At 36.6% G+C, this 23,051-nt stretch overlaps 1 protein-coding gene across 1 annotated transcript in view; it reads right to left on the bottom strand.

The window, feature by feature from the left end:
* Positions 1-901, bottom strand: part of LOC308684564 (major histocompatibility complex class I-related gene protein-like) — a gene marked incomplete at both ends in the record, with an annotated part of 2,737 nt that extends 1,836 nt beyond the window's left edge. The window contains 2 exons of the mRNA XM_081355829.1: positions 1-196; positions 886-901. The exon at positions 1-196 is cut by the window's left edge and continues 62 nt beyond it. Of these exons, the coding sequence (XP_081211955.1) occupies positions 1-196; positions 886-901 (212 nt within the window). The remainder of the gene's footprint in view (positions 197-885) is intronic.
* Between the last annotated feature and the right edge of the window lie 22,150 nt (positions 902-23,051).

Here is a 23,051-nt window from a genome sequence, read left to right as displayed (position 1 = left end):
CTGTCACTTATACTGACGAGAGCATTTAAATCAAACATGTCGTCTTCAGTTGTTGTATTTCCTCTTGGAATGAGAGTCTTTGTCTCTCCATTATAGTACATAACTGTGACATCATCCACAATCACTACATAGCTAAATTCAGGAAATGGCGTTTGTCCTCTAATGTATGTTGCAAGCATCCACAAAGAGTGAGAGCCTGTGGAAAATAACATAAAATGGATTGAATGGATGGAAACATTTTCCAATTTATATATGAAATGTTCTAATGTTTTTTATCAATCTAATCTGTGTTATTTAGTTCTATATTATTTTGTGTCCTATTTTTATTTGCTGTTTGGAATTAAAATGTTTCCCATGTGTTTAATATGTTAATTTAATTAAGTACGTTTTGTAACTATATTTCTAATTTATTTTCAATATGTATACACAAGACTGTAAAAATACATATGCCTTGATCTACCGCAACTGAAAAGATAGAAGTTTTGCTTCCTCACAAAGTTCTTTATGGAATGAACAGTTGCTATGCAACCAGGAAATTTTGAAGCCATTGTGTACATTTACTCACGAGTTTCGTTTACTCAGTCTTTGAATGACAAATCTGTACAAACAAATCTGTATATATGAAGCAGGCAGCACTAGAAAAAAAAGTCTCTTAACTCAGTCAATCACTTGCTTAAAAATAACATCAAATATTAAAACCTCAAATGTCTAGCTCACGTAGACTATTCATATGGTTTTGTTTTCATCCAAATTTCTTTATATGCACTTTTCAGACTTGCAATAGGCCACTGGAAGCACATTGTTGTTCTGTTTAGCTCTTTATCAACTATACTTTTCCATATTCCCACTGAAGTAAAATATTAAATAAGTATTTTGAAGTCTTACCTTTTGGAGCAGCCATTGGAAGTGAAAGCAGAAAAAGAAGAATGTTGTGCATATTGCTGACACACATACTGTATGCTTTCAGTCAGCGCTCACCTGTTAATGATCAACACTGAAATAATCGACACTTGTGGGTAGTTAGAGAGTGTGTTCTCTGAACTTTTCAGCTGTTAATGTTTTGCTAGTCATGAAAAAAATGAATGCTTCTGGAATAGACACTTTACACCATAAACAGGCCTTGACTTCCCCTTTCACATTTGTCTGAAACCAGACCAGACCACTGGTAGATTTTACTGACAGTTTAAAAGAGTATGGGCCTATTTCTCCACTCATCTACTAATATGTTGCTTTGTATCGAGACATTAACATTTTATTGTGTTGTTTAAACATTTTCTTCAGATTTTACTTTAATGAATGTACAGTAAGAAAACGTACCTTTCTTCTTTCAGTGTTTCAGAGGGGGTTGGATGTGAGTGCGCGCGCGTGCACACTCATTGGGATAATTGTAAATGCGCAAACACAGACAGAAAAGACATGCCATCGTGGAAATAAGATAAATAACATATTACTTAAGGGCTATTTAGTTTGTTTAATAAAATAACAAACAGTTATCTGGCGCTATAAAGAAAATCAAATAAAATTTACTTGACCTTCGGGGGGGGGGGGTATATAATGGTAGGGGAAACACTGTCTTTGTTGAGATGGGTCAAGAAAAAAAGAAAAAAACAAGGGGGGCAGGTAAAGGCACAAGTAAATCCAATTGATTGTGCAAGATGGCAGTAGTTGTGTTTATATGAAATCATGAAACCAGAGCAGTGTGATATATGAGAGGCATGAAGCTGGTTTTAGTTACCCGGATGAGTGTTACCATGACGGCAGCGAATCCCTGACCGCTCATGAGTGCAAGTAATGTTACAAAAAAAAAAAAAACACTGTCTGAATTAACTCTGTTTCTTATTTTAAATAACCATTTAGTTTGAGTGGACAGTAAGAGAAACGGTTACACCTTGCGGAGAGATAAAGTTAATTTAAAACAATTACATTTACAAATCCTTCTCTGAAATGTTACAATCAGAAAATAATTATCAGTTTTGATTTCATAAAGTGACTATTGTACATTTCAGGCAAACACAGAGAGTGAGAGCCTATGATATAACATAAAATGGAAAACAACAACACAATTAACAAAACTGTATATAAAAGTCGGCATGAAACAGAAGTTGCTTTAGTATTTTTTTTGAGAGAAAAGGCTACTGAATAAGAAAAAAAAATAGGGAGGGACTTGATTTCATCCTCAGGAGTTGATTGGATCATAGGAAGTTAGGTGTTGGAGGCAGTTTGCAGTCAGTTGTGTAGGGAGATTAAGATTTGTTCACGGACTTCACGCCATATCGTAATTACCGTAATTATGACATTACAACTTGTAAAAAGCATTCATGTCCTCATAGAACTCGTAATTAGAACTTGTAGACTGGGAATTTTCTGAGAGCTCCGACTTGTACATGACCTCTGTATCAACTGACCGCTGCAGATTCATATTGCCGTTGATAGTGTTGCAATAGAAACGCATAATTTCGAGTCGGAGATGTAACGCATTACAAGTAACGCAAGTAATGTAATCAGATTACTTTTTTCAAGTAACTAGTAAAGTAACTCATTACTTTTAAATATACAGCAAAATATCTTAGTTACTTTGCATTACTCAAATAAGTTTGCTTTCCCATTTATTGACTGACAGCTCTCCTGTCCCCATGTTGAGAGACATCGGAAGTAAGGTCCAGAGGCGTTGCGCGTAAACATGATGGTTACTGTAGTTCTAGAGTCCTGCAATAATTAAATATCTTATATTACACAAATATACTTTATGTGTTTAATCTCAATTTATTAACCAATGTCTTTGCTGCTGACCTTCGATTAGGCTATCCAATTCAATACTAACAAGCAAAAATTACTTTATAAATACAAGGAATGCAAGAAGTGCTGCCTTCAAGCTTGTCACCTGTTTTTAAAATCTAAGCCATGAAAGAATAAAGGCTTTTTATATTTTTCTAAAAACTAATTACTCGAGTGCCTTGAATTGTTTTTTGTTATAAGCAAAAATTACTTTAGATAAACATAACATTTGTGTTTCTTTCTTTCATTCTTTTTTTAAGAGTATTGAACGCCCTCTACTGTACAAGTGTGAATTTGCATTTCCTTCAGCTTGAGATGTGCTTGAATTGGAGGATGAGATTGGGAAGTAAATGCAACATGTTCACATGAGAAAGCGGTACAAAAATTCCCTGCACTGTGACTTTTAAGCCACGTGCGAGATACTAACACTTCCACACAAATAAATGAACAATGTTTTGGTCATATCATAGTGTTTTGGTTCCCTAGTTAGTTTCCCTGTTTTTTTTACACTGATTACACTCCTCATGTATATTTAAGCCCTGTGTTTCCTTCTTTGTCATGCATTGTCAGTATTAATGTAGCTGTGTTTGTTTTCTCCTGAGTGTTCCCTGTGGATATAGTTTCTGTTTAGACAGTTTCTGTTTCTCAATTCATTACAGCTTCTCGTAACATAAACTCGGTGCAGGCTATTTTATCAAAAAAAAAAAAAAAACAGATGCCAATATAGTCTTTTGTGACATTCTGTCAGAAACCATGAACAAAACAAGAGCCTACATTACAGGTTCTCGTGCAACGAGGATAAAAATAGTTTGTGTCGACCACAGTGTTGTATGAGGACAAAAGACAAATTGAAAAGCCAGTGAAAAGACAAGCAGAACTTTAACAAATAACAAATAACTTAGTAACTAAAAGTACTTGGAGTAGAATAACCATTTTTTAAAGGAGTCGGACTCGTCACTTATTGGGGTCCCCTGGAAACATTTCCGTTGTGGTCTGTGTTATTTGCAGCACTTTTGTGTATTTGGTTGTGTTGTGAACGTTTGCAGCGCGTTTCTGTATTTGGTTGTGTTGTGAGTATTTGGAGCACAGTCAGGGTTTTTCCTACATTGAAAATTTTTTGGCGGCCGCCAAAACGATTTTTTGTCCCGCCAAAGCCTTATTTGATCTGTAATTGGGTTTTGTGAGTGAAGCAGGCTGACAGAGTGACGGAGAGAACGATCACAGCGCCCCACCCCCGCGCGGGCACTCTCCGTCTTCAGTTCTGTCTTTGCTCTCTCCCTCGCATCAAAATCAACTGATCCTAAAGGTCGGATATTTCACGTGGTGCATTCGGAGAATATTTTTGCTGAATTAGCGCTGGGTGTGAATTGCAGTCAAAAAAAAAAGTTGCCTTATCTTCTCTTACAACTTGTGACAAGCATTCCGCACATTTAGCTGACATAACTTTAAATAAACGAAAAAAAAAAATCTATCCAGTTTGAAGTGGGGTGTGCGATATGACGATTTTTGATCGTGGACGATTAAAATGTCTCCACAATCTGCTTTTGAAGAAATATCATAGAATCGTGCATTATATCTGTTCTGGCGCCTCTGTCCCAACATACTGAACAACGCAACGTATATTCACATAAAATGTTAACAGCGGAACGGAACGGGACACTGCAGTTCATAATTTGCATGTGCTTTAATGCCTTGTCGGTTAAACATTTATTTCGCGTGCTGATGTGCTGTTCTAACGTGTACGTTCCTCAGCGCATACATGTGAAGCTCACATGCACTAAAAGCCTGTGTACCAGCGCCTGGATCATACCTGTCAACCCTCCCGTTTTTCCCGGGATTCTCCCGTATTTTACATTGCTATCCCGCTATCATCCCGTTTAAATAATTTCCCGTATTTCTCCCGTATTTTTAATCTTTCTATAATTTTTTTTAAAAAAATCCCAAAGGGCGCAAACCAGTTAAGCGGAAATCCCGCCCTACAGCTAATTTCATTGGTTAAGGTTACAATGACGGGTAGGTTTAGGGGTCAGTAATTGGTGTAGGCAATCAGTACTGTGATTCACATGACCAATAAAATCTTTAGAATCGGCTGCAGGGCGGGATTTCCACTGAAGTAGTTTGGGGGGAAAAATCGCGCAAAGAACAGCAGCATCCGAGGATGGGTGAACATGAGAGAGATGGCATTAACACACGCAATTATGTCAAAATGTCCGTTTTGTCGAGTATCCTCATAAGAACAGTCTGAGCAGTCTATTAGTTAAAAAAAAAAAAGTCGTAAATGAAAGTAAAGAGTTGTGAGAGAATGAGACGCGTGTGAGATCCGTCAGCGGCTGTTTTTAAAGAGACAGTAGCCAATAAAGCTTTCTGTCAGTAAAGTTAATCAAAGAACAAAGGTTAAGGTAACAGAGAAAAGCACTCACTGCTCTTGACTAAAGATCTTTTTTTACTTTAATAAGGATTAATCTATGTACAATTTAAATTGTATGCAGTGCAAACTGTTTGATAACTTCAATTTCTGTATATTTTTCCTACCTGTTAGACAAATATTTAAAATATACTGTTTTATGTTTTTCTACATTAATTTGGAGATTAATTGTGAAATTATTACATTATAAAATGTAAGTTTTTTAATGGCAATTAATCGTGATTAATTAATGTAGTTAATTGTTGCAATTGATAAAAATAAAGAAAGAAACATGAATAAGTCTTATGTTTATTTTAATTGAATAGTATGTATGTATTTATTTATGTTAATATCTGCGCAATTAATGTCTATTTAGCCTGCCTCTAACCCCCCCCCCCCCCCCCCCCCCCCCCGCGTTCAGATTTCCCGTATTTTGGTATCCAAATGTTGACAGGTATGGCCTGGATACTGGACTAAGTTAAGTTATCTTTCGAGTCTTATTGTGCTTATACTGTTAAATACACACAAGGTTTACATAAACAAAGTCGGTTATGTCTAAAGTGAACGCAAACTTGAGAAAATTGAGAGAAAATCTGCTCAAATGCGTGTACATTAGACGTGTCGCACGCAACTCTTAAAGAGACAGTAGCAATTGTAAACACGCTGCCGCTTGTCCTTAAAGGGATAGTTCACCCAAAAATAAAAATGATCTCATCATTTACGGACTCTAATGTTGTTCCAATCCTCTATTAATTTCCTTCTAATATTTTTCTAATATTAATATTTTGAAAAATGTGGCTATCCAAACAGTAACTGGTCCCCATTGACTTCCATAGGAGACTATACTATGGAAGTCACTGAGGTAGTTTGGTTACCCACATTCTTCCAAATAACTTTATTTTCAACAGAAGAAAGAAACTTATTCGAGTTTAAAACAACTTGAGAGAGTAAATTATGATCATTTGAATTTTTAGGAGAACTATTCCTTTAATGTTAATAAGACAACAAAATACAAAGAGAAAATCACTCACTGCTCTTGACTGATAACTTTAATAGTAGCTTTAATAAGTATCAATGTATAACAATGTATACAGTGAAGTCTGTTTTGTTTAATTTTCATATTTGTTCATTTAATTACTTTCTTCAATGCTACTGTTAAATACACCTACTGTAGCTGAAAACATAAAGCACTGTTTATTTAATTTGTATATTAAGTTGTGTATGTGTAATGTGGATCTTTGATCTTAATATTTAATAACAAAGAAAATAATGACAAATATTTTTATCTTCACCCCTGTCTGCCTTTTTTTATTTTTATATTTTGTTACCTAAGGCTTTGTTTTTAAAATATGGACATTAGATGTAATGGTGTAATGCTCAGTCACAAAATAGTAAAACCAACATAAAAAGAATCGTGATAAAATCGTGAATCATGATTTTCCTGAAAAAAATCGTGATATGATATTTTTGCCATATCGCCCACCATCTTTCAAAACAATGAAAGCCAGTCGTGGAAAAATCACAGCTTTTTTTGCAAAGAGGGCAAGAAAGGATGACAGTGAGAGTGACAGGTAATATCTGTGTCTGATAATTGCATAGTCTATAATTTGGAAGAGGTTTAAAATTGAATAATTATCAGCCACAGTCTGGAAGAAAATGATTGTTTAAATAAAAATTTAACATTTATTGTCAATATTGGGCTTGCGGATCATGTGGGTACTAGGGTACTCTTTGCTGTGTGTGGATGACCATGTCGGTCAGCCACCACCGAAGACCAATTTTGACCCAGGAAAAACCCTGACAGTGTTGTAAAACTGATGAAAATGTTTTCTTAATTTTTTTCGTGTTTTTTTCTATTTTCATGTGTTTTCTTCAGTTGCCGCGCGCTGAGCTCTTTTGGCCACCGTACAAGTGTAGGCTGTTTCAACACTGCTTGGGACTAACTGGCCCACTTTTAGTATATAAAAGTAGCCTATACGTTTAAGTGTAACAGTAGTAAACTTTAAATGCACAACTAGCTCACATAATTTGAATCCGGAGATCCTGTATGAGTAATATCCCCCTCTACCGTATAACATTCAAAACACGGATAGCTGGAAAATTCAGTCAGTGGCAGGGAAGTAAATTCCTACAGTTTGTACACTACCAGTGAACTAGCCTACACAAAAATTAAAATACTCAGAATTAGGAACAAATCTGTTTTCCTTATAAATCTTTCAAACAATGTAGGTTTACAAGACGGTGTAAAACTGTGAAAAAAGTATTAATAGTAGGCTACTCAATCAAACAATTGAATGGCCTACAACTACAGTACATGTCAAGTTAGAATACTTAATTATACTTTTAAGTAGAGAATATATCAATCAAAATATTGAGTACATGTATAGTTCAAATAAACTTGGACATTTCTGTCAGTATAAGTCAAGTATACTTATGTGCAATTTTTGTATATTTCTGAGAAGTAGGATAGCCTACATAAAAAGTAGAAAGTATACTTTCTTATTTTTAGTTTAAAAGAAAGTATACTAATAGCACTATAATTAAATAAATATATTTATATATTATAATAAATAATTTTTCGTACGGATCCCTTCATATCAGTAACCCTAATAAAAGGTGATTTATTTTTCCATGAAGCGGATTGATGTTAGTTGATGATAGCTGAACGTTGGGTGATGCTGCATCCACACCACCAGGTGTCAGCATAAGTTCTGTATCGCAGGGAGTGAAGACCATAGACATAAATAATAAATATGGTGAAGACCCTTTCTTATACTGTCTATGGTGAAGACGATCCACAGGGATATCTGGTTGTTAGGGCAAATTGTACTTATTTTGTATTCTGGGAAACATTTAAATAAGGTATGTAGCTTGTATTAAACAGGGTGCAAAGGACCCTAGGTTGATTTTACTCCAAACCATCCCTTTAAACTTCGTGACCTCCCCGTCACCATCATATAATGATTCAAATCCATCCAGTGGTCTTCTTTTAATCTCCTTATATGTTTTCCCCCATCTCAAATCGAGCCGCCTGACCGTGTGACATCACACGGTCGGACGCCCCTCCCACAATTTTTTAATTGACAGCAGCGTTTCAACACAGACCCGCCCTGAGCGAGCTGTCATCATAGTCCTCATTGTTGATACGCTGGAGCAGAATGGCGTCTAAGCGATTGTGGTGTTCTGTTCTTGGGTGTAATAACGAACACAGCAGTCATTTTGATGTTCCTAAATCCGAACCGCTGAAGACACTGTGGCTGAGTTTCTTTTTGAAGGGAATATTCTCCACGATCAACGTCAATGCTTTCATGTTTGCGCGAATAATTTCTCACCAGACTGCTTTACAAACGAGGTCAGTATAAAGCTGGTTTTGCTAAGAAGCTGCTCCTAAAAAAAAGGATCGGTACCAACTATTTGTGTTCCTGCTGCACCTCCAGATGAAGTGAGTGTAACGTTTTATTAACCTTTATATTAATCTTTATATTAATCTTTGCAAATCGCTAGCACGCTTCACGATGAATGCGGCTGTTTACACTCAGGGTACATTACGGCATGTTTTCTATGTATGATGTTCTCAATATAATTCAAAATCCCACGTTTATAATGAACAACGCGTTATGGATATTGTGTTATTATTTCAAACGGTGTACGCACAGAACAGAGGGGCGGGGTGAGCAAAGCTCATTATCATTTAAAGACACATGCACTTAAACGGCGTGCTGAAAACAGAGCTGTTTTTGACCAGGTAAAATTAGTGTTTTCTTACAATACTAATGAGAATTTTTAATTAAAGTGTATTACAAACTTTTAATTTAGACCCTAAAGAATCATAATAACTTGTACAAAAAATGGCATTATATGACCCCTTTAAGCCACTAAGAAAAGTACTGAGCTGAATTTTTGTGTCATTTAGTGGTTTAAAAGAGAATAAAGTCAAATGCACCTTTTACCCCGGTACACCTTTAGGCCCGTTGTACCCAACATTTTATGTGGCATGAGAAAGTCACATAAACCATGCAAAAGCCAATTAGAGCGGTCAGACTGAAATGGATTTCCAGAAATGCAATTTGAATACAAATTCAAACCACATACGAATGTAACTCGAAACAGATTTGTAAAAATTGCATTTCACTATGCATAACAGATTTTGTTTGAGGACAGTAAATATTGAAAATAAAAGTACATAAAAAACAAAACACCAAAGTCAAAAGCAAAAATTCAAATAAAGGAACAAAATATTTTACAAAAAGAAAATGTTATGACAGTCAAACATGAATACAGATTCTCAAATGTAATTTCAAATCCAAAGAAAACAAGATCAATATGTAAAATTACATAAATATGATTTAATATATACACAACTCCTGTGCATAGCAATATCCTGTGGTTTGTTCAATCATATTAAATGATTTCAAAATATTGGTTAATAGCACTGACAGGGGTGGGCACAAATACATCAAAAACTATTTTGTTACAAACTACAAATACTAGTTTATGAAATGTAACAAAATAAAATACAAAATACTGATGTGAAAAATGTATTTAAATAAAATACAAGTAATTAGTATTTTGAAAATACAAAAATACTCCCACAATAATCTTAAAGGGATAGTTCACCCAAGAATGAAAATTCTGTCAGTAATTACTCACCCTCATGTTGTTCCAACCCCGTAAGACATTAGTTCATCTTCGGAACACAAATTAAGATATTTTTGATTAAATCTGAGAGCTGGATCACTCCTCCATAGGCTTCTAAGGGACTGAAACTTGCTGGCCCAGAAAATGTATTAAAGACATTGTTAATATAGTCCAAGTGACTACAGTGGCTCAATCTTAAGTTTATAAAGCGACGAGAATACTTTTTGTGTGCAGAAAAAAACAAAAATAACGACTTTATTCCACTATTCATTTCCTTCTCTCTGGGCCTCGAGCCTCTAGTTATTTCACGTAAGGTTTTTGCGCAGCGCGTCTGTGTTGTATGTCACCACGCATCACACACATGATCAGCGTCGGCCAATAGTGAGCCTACGTGGTGACGTGCAACACAGACGCGCTGCGCAAAAACACTACGTTAAATAACTCGAGGCCCAGAGAGAAGGAAATGAAAAGTGGAATAAAGTCGTTATTTTTGTTTGTTTTTGCGCACAAAAAGTATTCTCGTCGCTTTATAAACTTAAGATTGAGCCACTGTAGTCACTTGGACTATATTAACAATGTCTTTAATACATTTTCTGGGCCAGCAAGTTTCAGTCCCTTAGAAGCCTATGGAGGAGTGATCCAGCTCTCAGATTTAATCAAAAATATCTTAATTTGTGTTCCGAAGATGAACGAAGGTCTTACGGGGTTGGAACAACATGAGGGAGAGTACTGACAGAATTTTCATTTTTGGGTGAACTAACCCTTTAATGCCATTTTTAAGAGGAGCAGCGCCACTTCTTCTCCTGTGTTCAAAACTCATTTACTTCTTGGAGGGAGCCTGGTCTACAGGGTGTCACGTGATTTTCGTGCATCTAACCTGGACATTGCCATTTCCAACATCAGACCGAAAATATGGCAAAATCATTTACTATGGTGATAAGCATATGGTGATTTTTCTTAAGTATTTAAGTATTTGAAATACTCTAAATACATTCCCTCAAAATATTTTGTTACAAACTACATTTTATTTTTTCCACACCTGCAAAATACAAATTACAAAATACACTAAAGTAATTAAATACGTATTTAAAATACATTTAATTGAAATACTGCCCATGTCTGAGCACTGAAATGTGTTATCTCCAGAAAACTAAAGGGCAGACATAGTATACTTATGATAAAATAGACAAAGAATAGACTGCACAAAAAGTATTAAGTGAATCAATGTAAATTGTGCTACTTGTGAACTAGTGCTACTTCTTAAAAAAAAAAAAATGTGCTACTCGTGTGAAAATGTGGCTCAGCGTACCTGAATTAATTTCACCCCTCCAGACAACAATTTTTACAGTTGCACTACATTTACAGTTGTAATCTCTAATAGCCTATGTAAATAAGACATAGGTGGTATAAAAATTGATTGTATCTTATTGTTTGATACTGTCTTTTGACATCTTCAATATGGTAGACAAGTGTACAAGTTTAAAATTAAATAAAATGAAATAAAAAATAAAATAAGACGATTTGAGAGACAGAAGATAGGCCTAAGCCAGAACAAGAAAATCCTCCTGACACATATTAGACATTTAGGTTTTCATTAAACCAACAACAACAATAAATGGCAAGAACATTGAAGCATTGCAGTATTTTGAATTTGACTAACAGTGCTATGTATAGCATCAAGAAATGTGTGTATCGTTACACCTCTACAACAGATGCACGTGACACAAATATATTCCATTTAAAGTTATTTTGTAAAAATTCAAATAGATCATATTTTCATATTTTAACATTAAGTTAGGAGTAGGACTACATCTAGTCTCTGTCTTCCCATCTGCCTTCTAATCCAAACAACTGCCAAAATCACAGATATCGCACATACCAATAGCAGGACAGCAACAACAACTCCTATGTGACTTCTGGAAGGTTCATCTTCTAAAAGAGGAAGCATTTAGAATAAGATCAAAATGTAAACATTTTATCTGATATTTTCTATTTCTGTAAAAACTCATTACCCAAATCAATGATCAGTTTGTTGTCCAGACTGAGGTGTGTGGCAGAGCAGCTGTATTTGTGTTTGTCAGCACTGATCTCCAGACTCTTCCTCATCTGGTACGTCCCGTCACCATTGGGCAGCAGATCTCCTCCAGTGATCTCATGATCAGATACAGGCTGTCCATCTCTGAACAGGGTCAGGTTGATGTGACGAGGGTAAAATCCTGTTGCCAAACAACTCACACAAGACCCTCCAGAGTTTGCTTTTTGTTTGAGTGTGATATTGGGCGTTACTGTAGGAGAAGGAGGAAAAAAATAAATGAGAGATGATTCAGAGAACGTTTTACATGTAAAAATAAATGCATGTAAGAAATTTAGATGTGCCCTTGAGTACGTACTTTTTCTGTTCATTTGATCTCTTCTCTTTTTGAGGTAATTCTTGAGAGTTGTTATACAAACTGGGTAAAAGGTCTTTGCAAATTCCTGCTTAAATTCTTCCATGTGAGGTTTGATCAGTTCTTGTTTAATATTTACAGTCACAGTATAAGTGAATGTGTTGTTGATGTAACGCAGTTCATCTGTGGTGGAGCCTCTGGCAGCATCTGCAGTAATCATCTTTCCAGGCTTGTCGGAGTCCAGCAGCTCACACACAACCAGTGTCTGATAAACATCAAGACCTGTGAGGGAAATATGAGGGAGAATTGTTATGGGAGATTGACATGGTTTGGCCTCCTTCATCTTACACTCTTTGTTTAGCAAACCATTTTAAAGAAAAATTCTATTTGATAACTCTAAAATTGTCATTGTAAATAACCACATGCTATTTTAACCTAAACTAACATTGCCTTGTAAAAAAGTTATCAAAATCAAATGATCTGATTGTCACTGTTTCCCCTAAGTGTGTTGACTCTTATTTTGTAGTATTTCCCATTTTAGTTCCTGTTCCCCTAAGTTTCCTGTGCTAGTTTTGTAGTCCCTTTGCAGTTTGTTGATCATTGGTACTCCTTGATTGTCTCCGCATCTTGTTATCTTGTCATTACATTTTATTTTTCAGACAATGTATATATATATATTATTGTATATATTGCAATGTATATATATATATTATTTTTTTTTAAATAAAGAAACAATAATGGAAGATTTTGCAGAATTATTAAAAGTTATTCTTTTAATTCTGATACCACAAATGATTTCACCTAAAAAACAATACATTTAAAATCAAACATTAAAAATGTGCTCATCAAAAAAAAATATTTAAGCAATTGAATATGTACAGTATGAATAGCATTTTTAAATAGATTAATAGATGTCATTGAGCCAGATACTTACTGTCATTTTGGCTGTCTTGCTTTAACAGTTCTGATCTTCTCAAAAAGGAGTCATACATGTAGCCACTTATACCCTTTATGTAAACTGAATCAATCACATCATCCTCATTCGTCGTATTCCCTCTTGGAATATATGTCTTTGAATTATAGTATCCAACTGTGATGTCATCCAAAGTTGTTGTGCAACTAAATTTAGGAAATTGTGTTTCTCCCTTAATGTAAGTTGAAAGCAACCACAAAGAGTGAGAACCTGAAAAACAAATTGATTATTGGTGATTACAATGGATTATTGTTTATTATCATTATTTGATTCTTGATTTGATTACTGATTGATTTCTACCATAGTAGGCTATGAGACTGTATACAATAAAACTTTTAAGATTCATCCTTTTTATTTTTAATTTAAAACATAAACCTTGAAATCTTGGCAATGACTTATACTTTCATTCAGAATGAAAATGATAAGAGTAGGGGAGAGCGGGGCAAAACCTTACACTTTTTGACTTTCTCAGTTGGTTCAATGTTTTTTTTTTTTTTTTTACACATTCATTTCACACATGTTTAGTTGTGGTCTTGTTTCATTAATACAGACTAGTGTATATTTTTTCTTTATTTTATGAAGGTAGAATGATGCCATAAAGAATCGCATGTGCAGGGTAAGATCTGTGAAAGTGTACATAAGACAATATAAATTAAATTTGCATGCGCAAGAGAAGATTTGTGAAGGTGTAAATCGACTTTCAAGCGCAAGTAAAAATATTTGCATCATTTTACTGTTATTCGTAAGTGTTACAATCTAATGTACACTTTACACTAATCTTACCCTGCGAATGCGATTCTTTATGGCAAAATTTTACCTTCATAAAAAAAGAAAAAAGTATACACTGTATTAATGAAAGAAGCTAATGAGTGAACAGTGACAACATGCCCATAGGGTACACTGTAACATGACGGGCACATTGTAACGACCATATGACAGCTTAAGATGTTGTCTGATCTAATCAAAAAAATATATACTAGACAAACAAAAATATTTTGTAAATAAAATACAATTATTAACTTTTTCAAATAAAATAATCCCATTTTTAATAATTAAAATAAACAACTCTTGGAGTTTGACAATGAACACACTGCAAATACATCTATACAACATAGTTCAAAACAGTGTGAGCAAAAGCAAATAGATGAAGAAAAGCATTCAGACATTCAGAAAAACACAAAGCTGAACACGACACACCCCATCCACACACTGCTCTCAGGGACGTGCGGTCAGGGTAGGCAGGGCCTCACCAAAGGAAATGTTGACATTACATTTATTAATTCCAAGAACTTTATTAATTCACCACATTATTAATTGCATTTATTTTATTCCAAATATTAATTTTTGTAACAAAAATTTTCAGGAATACACATATAATATACTAATTTTGCCATTGTTTGCTCCTAAAACCATTGTTTCATGCAGGAAATTCAAGGCCGAGGCAGAGGTTAGCAGTGCCTCTTTGGTCCATAGAACGTAGTTTACGTATGTTTGCGCATGCGCAGTCAGTTCTCATGCTGTCTTGAATTATCAACACTGAGGCAGAGACATAGACAGTAAAAGAAATGGACACAGCGACCCCATTGGATTCAACGGAGACAAAGTGAAGTCAATTAGAAACTCTTACTTCCTGGGAGTCGAGCGTACTGCGCAGACTCAAACTGAGCTTGACGACGTAGATGTGACGTGAGCAACCTGTCTGTCTTCTAGTAGCTGTGCCAAGAGAAATATGAATCATTCCCTTCCGAAACTTGCAGAGACGGAGAGTGTGAGTAGGAGGCGTCCATGAGCTAGGAGCAGGAGAAACGTTTGCTGTGTATTCTGATTAATTATTTTGTCACTTTGTCTCCACGTCCCCCCGATTGCGCGCGAGCTTCTCCTCCTGTCCATACGGTAATTCTCTACTGTGCGACAGAGAGTCGCGTGGTTATGACGCAATCGTTAGCCTATTTTTACAAAAATTGCTTCTACGGGGCCATAACAGAAGCCACAAGGTAATGAAGCCTTTCATACATTTTCGTGTTTCTTTAGAAATAAATAATGGACAAATGGAGTCTTTAAACGCCTCAGATGTGAAGTTATTCGCTGTCAAAGTGACGCCAAAATGAATGGGAGTCAATGGGATGCTAACAGCAGGTGGGGGTCCGCTAGCCAATGGCGGCGCCTGGGGGTACCTTCAAAATAATAGAAAACCCTGGCCCCCTGGGCAGAGACCGAGCTTGCTTCATGTCACGTGATCCACTCGCTCTCACTCAATCCGCGCTTCCCGATCTAGCGGCGCCTAGCGTTGGCTGTCAACAGGCTCGGGGTGGGTAATCGGGAGAATTCCCGGTGGGCTGCTTCACTTTTGGGCCGGTCGAGGAATTTTTTTTTTTTTTTTTTTTTTTCACATTTGTCACGTTAGTTACATTAGGCTACACACGTTCGGACGTTCCGCATTCTGACACCGCAGCGCGCAGCCTCTGCATGGGTTGTACCATGTGAGGGAGTTCTCCCCTCCCCTCCTATAGAGTTGGTTGGGTCCATAGCCCGTCTTTTCCAAAACGTTTTCTCAGGTAGGCTATTGGGCACCGCCGGCGCCTACCGATAGCTGGGTCGGCCCTACCGTAACGGTACGCCTCAGGGAGGATGGGAGGAAGAGGCCAGGAGGTATGGAAGCTTGTTTCCGCCACAGAATAAAACATTTTAAAAGATAATTGCGACTTTTTATCTCATCTCGCAATTCTGTCATTATTTCTCAGAATTGCGTGAAATAAAGTCGCAATTGCATGTTATAAAGTCAGAATTGCAAGATATAAAGTCAGAATTGTGTGAAATAAAGTCGCAATTGCTTCTTATAAAGTCTAAGTGAATTATTATTTAACCTTTACATTATTTGTTGAACCATGGCATTAATACAAACTACAATAGTGACTACCCAGCAAACACAGAACGTTGGCGCAACGTAGCCAACCTTCTAACAACGTTTTAACAACATGGCCAAAAGGTTGCTATAACTACGTTGTGTAGTGAAGGTTGTTACAGCGTTGTCACAATGTTGACATTAAACCACCGTTCAGGGCCATTGCTTAAGGTTGTGCCTAGGGTGTCAGGACAACCACTGGACTACATAATGTACTCGTCACTGCCCTGAAGCGCGAAAATCAGCCTTTTTAATTCCAACCACCTGTTGTTGGGCTCATTGTGTTCTCATTCATCATCGAGCAAGGATACGTGAGTATTGCGTTTAGCCTACCTCAGCTATCAAACACAATCTACAACTTTAATTTCTAATGTGATTAATGTAGCCTCGCTCGCACTGTTTAGTTTGTCATTTGATTTTTCCGCTATTTAGTCTCATTTGTTTCTTTACTCCTCTGGATTTGTGGATGTTTCCCCGGTGACACCGCCTTTCGCCCTCTGTCTGCCAAACAGACCCGGTTATGTTCATTAAATGTTCTGATCTGCCTTTGCTTTTTATGTTTTATTTATTATACTTAAAATAAATTTGTATATTCGTTTATTTCTTTTTTTTTCTTTTTTTCACAAATGTATGACTTTTGGAAGTGCAATTTGATTAAATGCAGTTTTAATAAAGTTGAATTAACGAAACTTTGTGTCATTTTTACTCTTCAAAGTGTAGGCTACACTTGCAGGTGTTGATAGCCCTATTAAATAAAAATATAAACAATAAACGATAAAAGTATATAATTATCTAACAAAATGCACCATATAAAAATATTGTCAGAACGTCGTCTCTCAGTTGCTGAATGTCGCGCAGCAACGTTGCTACAGCCCTGTCGCGTCTTACAATTCTACGTTGTTACAATGTTGCGAGCACGTAGACAGCGACGTTGCCATAGCAGAAATGCAACGTGCCAGAGACGTTGCCACAACGTAAATGTGTTTGCTGGGTAGGCTGCTTGTCGGTTCGCTGACACCGCGCCGCCTCCCTCTCTTAACGTTACTGTGTCCCGCACAAAACATTTGTTTGTTGTATAAGTCATAAGATAGATGTGTCCATTAATTTGATTATTAGATTTGATTGTGCATTAGCCTCACATATGACTGACTTTGCTGTATGCAGGCAGTGATGTGATGATGCCTGATATGAACTTGGGTTGCTACATTAACTGAATGAATATATGAACATATATGCCACATTGATAGGTCACAGCCTACCCATAACAAGATTTCACCGCACGTTACTGGCTCTCATGGAACAAGAGACAAATAGACGAGACAGAATGCTTTGCATTTCATGAAATAATAATTTCTGAATATTGAACTCAACTCGCAGTCGCCTCTTTCTCATGGATCGCCAATAAAAGTTATATGTTAGTAACATCGCCAACGTCATAGAATAGCGTATAGTTCTAATAGCGTGGCACATTGTAACAGAATTACGTGCCCCACCACCTCAACTGAGATTTATATCTGGTCAGTGTCTCCTGCTTGTTAGCGAAGCATTAAAGAACTATCTAAGCTGCTAAATCACAGATTAGAGATCTAAAAAGCTGATCTTTCTTGTTTTAGAAAAACTGAGATGAAAAAATAACTTAAGTAAGAAATTTACTTGCTATTATTAAATATTTGTTCTGCCATATCTTTTTTATGCATATTTGCATATGCATATAGTATTGAAATAGCAACAAGTAAATGGGTCACACAACGTTTTGTCATGCTATCATAGAAACCTTAAACCACCACATGTGTTAACAGACTGAAAAAAAAAGTTTGTGCCCGTATAAAACAATGTGACTCGCTCTACCACAACACTCGAGGACATGAAACGCGATAATCTTCATTAATCTTGCATTTATTCCTTGAAAAAGATTAGGTTTTAAAATTCTAATAATATTTTAAATCGTAAACAACTTACCATATGAAGCAGATGGAAGTGAAAGTGCGAGTAAAAAAACGAGGACATACGATTGTGTCCATTTGCACTGCATGTTTTTAGTCCTCAAATATTTAGCAAAAATGCACAGTTACTAAGTTAGAATATGTTTAGTTTTTTCATTCGATTTTTCGATTGAACGGGTGATGGATCATTCATGAACGGATCGTCCATTGCGTCTGTCACATGACAAAGGAAATAAAGACTCGGAAGTTAAAGTCATTATTTTTGTGCCCTGTAAATGATCTTTGGCTGCATTATAATAATTTCTTAAATCAGTATATGATGACGATTGCGTAGGTGGATGTTTTCGGGGAATTTGGCTGTTAAAAAAAGTATAACATTTAAAGGCACTTAAATGAACGAAATGACTCGAATAAAGATTCGTTTATTTTGATGAACGAAATCGAACGGTAAAATGATCCGAACTTCCTATGCGAATCAGGAGAGTCAGTAGTAAATTTGCAGATCATGTGGGATGTGTATTGGTTCATCACTGCTTTATACTCACAATGTTAATTTATTGTATTACAGAAAAAAAAGAAAGAAAAGAAAAATATTTAACAATAAAAATGAATTGATAAACATGAAATGTATGAGTATTTTAAATGTAAGGAATTTGTTTGTGTAATGCAGAAGATGCTCCATTAAACAATAAGAGCAGGTTGACTGTCAGATGTTTTACAGGAAATATGAGCCATTAACTACAGCAGTTGTTCTCAACTAAGGGGGCCGGGGGGCTCTGCAAACTTCTAAGGGGGCCTCAATATGACTCAAAATAATTTAGAACAAGCATAAAAATTTGCCAAACATATTTTCACATTCATATAGTCTAGAAAGATGATGATGAAGCAATAAATCTAAAAATATGCCATTAAAAATAAAGAAATGAACTTCTGCACAATCTTACTTGATTTGATCGTAAATCGAAGTATAGACTAGGTGACAACATTCTAGATGCCGTGGAAGGAACAGCAGTGAGTGCAGACATTTACAATGATATTTTAAAAACAATATGTATACAATGTATCCAAATAATTGATTAACATGGTGTCTGAGGATATGGCTCTGTGTGAAACACACATTAGATTAATCTGTGATAAAAGATTACTTAAAACAAGACCAAAATCTTTAATGTAGCCTATATTTGCTAACAATCACATCAGTATTTATTACAACACTAACATCAAACATCAAATGGATGGATATCTTCAGATATATAACATTATGTTCATCTGTAAATGGATATAAATGTGATTTAATATATAAGACAATAATCTAGCTGTTATTCCATTCTGAGGATTTTACAGTAATAATAATTTGTATCAAAGTCAAAATGAGGTTTGTAGTCATTTTATCACGCTCCAGAAATGGTGGTATTTTAGTATTTGGCACAAATATTCCATTATACATAAAGTGATCTTGTAAATATTCAAATAGATCACATTTTATCTTGAAGGTAAACATACCAGAAAAATAAGTTGGCCTACTTCTTGACCTTCTAATCCTTATGACTGCCACAATCACACATATCACCAACATCAGGACAGCAACAGCAACTTCTATGTGAAGTCTGGAAGGTTCATCTTCTATAAGAGGAAGCATTTAGAATCAGATCAAAATGTAAAGATTTTATCTGATACTTTCTATTTCTGTAAAAGCTCATTACCTAATTCAATGATCAGTTTGTTGTCCAGACTGAGGTGTGTGGCAGAGCAGCTGTATTTGTGTTTGTCTGCACTGATCTCCAGACTCTTCCTCATCTGGTACGTCCCGTCACCATTGGGCAGCAGATCTCCTCCAGTGATCTCATGATCAGATACAGGCTGTCCATCTCTGAACAGGGTCAGGTTGATGTGACGAGGGTAAAATCCTGTTGCCAAACAACTCACACAAGACCCTCCAGAGTTTGCTTTTTGTGTGAGTGTGATATTGGGCTTTTCTGTAGAAGAAGGAGGAAAAAAATAAACAAGAGATGATTCAGAGAACATTTTACATGTATAAATACATGGGTTAATTTTTAATCCTGAAGATTTACTCTAAACAGTTACATTTGTTTTCATAAAACAAATGTAGGGAATTTAGATGTGCCCTTGAGTACGTACTCTTTCTGTTAATTTGATCTCTTCTCTTTTTGAGGTAATTCTTGAGAGTTGTTATACAAACTGGGTAAAAGGTATTTTCAATTTCCTGCTTAAATTCTTCCATGTGAGGTTTGATCAGTTCTTGTTTAATATTTACAGTCACAGTATAAGTGAATGTGTTGTTAATGTAACGCAGTTCATCTGTGGTGGAGCCTCTGGCAGCATCTGCAATAATCATCTTTCCAGGCTTGTCGACGTCCAGCAGCTCACACACAACCAGTGTCTGATAAACATCAAGACCTGTGAGGGAAATATGAGGGAGAATGGGAGATGGTCAAGTATTGGCCTCCTTCATCTTACACTCTTTGTTTAGCATTTTGTTGTTGTTTTTTTATATATGATAACTCTAAAATTGTCTTTGTAAATAAAACATAATTCCTTTTTAAAATTAAAACATTTTTATAAATATAATTAATTCATCATTCATTTCACTTTTTTGGGGATGGGTTTAAAAAAAACTAAAAAACAATCAATTTAAAATCAAACATTAAAAATACACTCATCATAAAGATGTATTTAAGCAATTGAATATGTACAGTATGAATAGCATTTTTAAATAGATTTATAGATGTCATTGAGCCAGATACTTACTGTCATTTTGGCTGTCTTGCCCTAACAGTGCGGCTCTTCTCAAAAAGGAGTTATACATGTAGTCACTTATACCCTTTATGTAATCTGAATTCATCACATCATCCTCATTCGTCATATTCCCTCTTGGAAAATATGTCTTTGAATCATAGTATCCAACTGTGATGTCATCCAAAGTTATTGTGCTACTAAATTTAGGAAATTGTGTTTCTCCCTTAATGTAAGTTGAAAGCAACCACAAAGAGTGAGAACCTGAAAAACAAATTGATTATTGGTGATTACAATGGATTATTGTTTTTATTATTGATTATTTGATTCTTGATTTCTATAGTATAGGCTATATGAGACTGTATACAATAAAAATGTTAAGCTACATCCTATATTTACTTTTACTTTTAAACATAAGCCTTGGAATCATGGCATTGACTTCCACTTTCAATCAGCATGAAAATGATATGAGAGCGGGGCACAGCTTAACACTTTTTGACTTAACTCAGATTGTATAAATTCCAGACATCCCAACCTGCACAAAGTCATTTCCGGGAGTCAAGAAATTGCGATTCGGTTATGAATAATTCGGTTCGAGAAATCTCCAATGGGGGGGTGGGGGGGGGGGGGTTCTGATTAATTCGGTTCGAGAGTAGAGATAAAATCCCAAGGCACACACGCACACTAGCGCACACACGCAAGGTCTCTCGCTCCCTCTCTCTGCCGTGCGCGCGCTACGCTTGCGCGCTCTTGCTTCCGGGAGATTTTAACTGATTTGCGGGCATCAGGGAGCCGCTATCAATATGCGGGAGACTCCCGGAACTTCCGGGAGACTTGGGATGTCTGAAATTCACCTTTAGGTTCAGGGTTTTTTTTTTTTTTTTTTTTTACACGTCTAGTACAAATGGTCTAGCCTAACTACGTCAGACTTCGTACTTCCGCTCAATTTCAGTTCGTTCTGTACTCAGTCTGAGATAGCGACCTATCTCCCAGTTTTCCTCCGGCCTCAAAACAGCCGGCCAATCAACGAACAGAGGGCGGGCTGAGAGCTGTGACGTAGATGCTGATTGTACCGTGGATGCATAGATTTACTTCACATAATCTGCAAAAGTCGTTCACAGCCATGTTCACTCCGGTATTTCGCTCAATGGTTTTGTTTTCGCATCATACATGTGTTTACAGTGGAAGTTAGATGCGGCTGAGCCTGCACATAACACACGTCATAACCAAACGTTATGATTGGTCTACGAAGCAAAGCGAAGTAGCAGAGTTTGGTATTACCAGGCTACAAATGGTCTTGTTCATTAAAAAAAGATTATGAAGACACTATGGTTCTTTCAGTGAGTATATGGCTGTACTACAGTGGCCCAGTAGTGCACAACACAACGAAATTTAAAAAGCAAACATAAGTTCACAACACAACGAAATTAAGCCACAACACAACGGAAATGAGCGACAACACAATGGAAATGAGCGACAACACAACGAAATTAAGCCACAACACAACGGAAATGAGCGACAACACAACGGAAATAAGCCACAACACAACGGAAAATGTACAACACAACGAAATAAAGCCGCAACACAATGGAAATGCTCACGACAACTAGAGGGTTCTCGGAGCGCGGTAAAGTTAGTTTTCCTTGCCATTGTTCTATAGAGTCGGCAGTCTTAATTTATCAATATCACGATTCGATTTTTACCAAGCGTTGGTTTAGTAAACGCTGCTATGGCCACTACGTAAACCTTGAGCGTGGATGGGGTTCTGCCCTTATCCAGTAGCTCTTGCAGGAAGGATAGAACCTCCGTCACCCCGCAATTTGGGGGTGATATGCCACGGGCTCTGCACCATCTAGAGAACACAGACCATTTCGAGGAATAGAGCTGTCTCGTAGATGGGGCCCTAGCCTGCATGATCGTGTTTAACACTCCCTCCTGGAGGTTAGCAGTTGATGGCCCACGCATGTAGGGACCAAAGCTCCGGGCGAGGATGCCAGATTGAGCCCTTGGCCTGAGAGAGGAGGTCCCTCCTCACTGGTATCGGCCATGGGGCAATGCTTGTCAGCTGCATCAGAACCGGGAACCAAGCCTGGTTCTTCCAGAATGGAGCCACTAGTAGCACTGAGCATCCGTTTTCCCTGATAGGCTCTAATACCTGAGGTAGGAGCGTGACGGGGGGAAAAGCATAGAGCAGGCAGCGGGGCCAGACGCGGGCCTGCGCATCCCTGCTCTTGGAGAAAAATTACGGACAGTGAGTGTTTTCCTGAAACGCAAA

This window comes from Scardinius erythrophthalmus (genome assembly GCF_964197995.2).
Source record: "Scardinius erythrophthalmus genome assembly, chromosome: 24".
NCBI classification, from domain to species: Eukaryota; Metazoa; Chordata; class Actinopteri; order Cypriniformes; family Leuciscidae; genus Scardinius; species Scardinius erythrophthalmus.
This window is presented reverse-complemented; position numbering and strand designations above follow the sequence as displayed.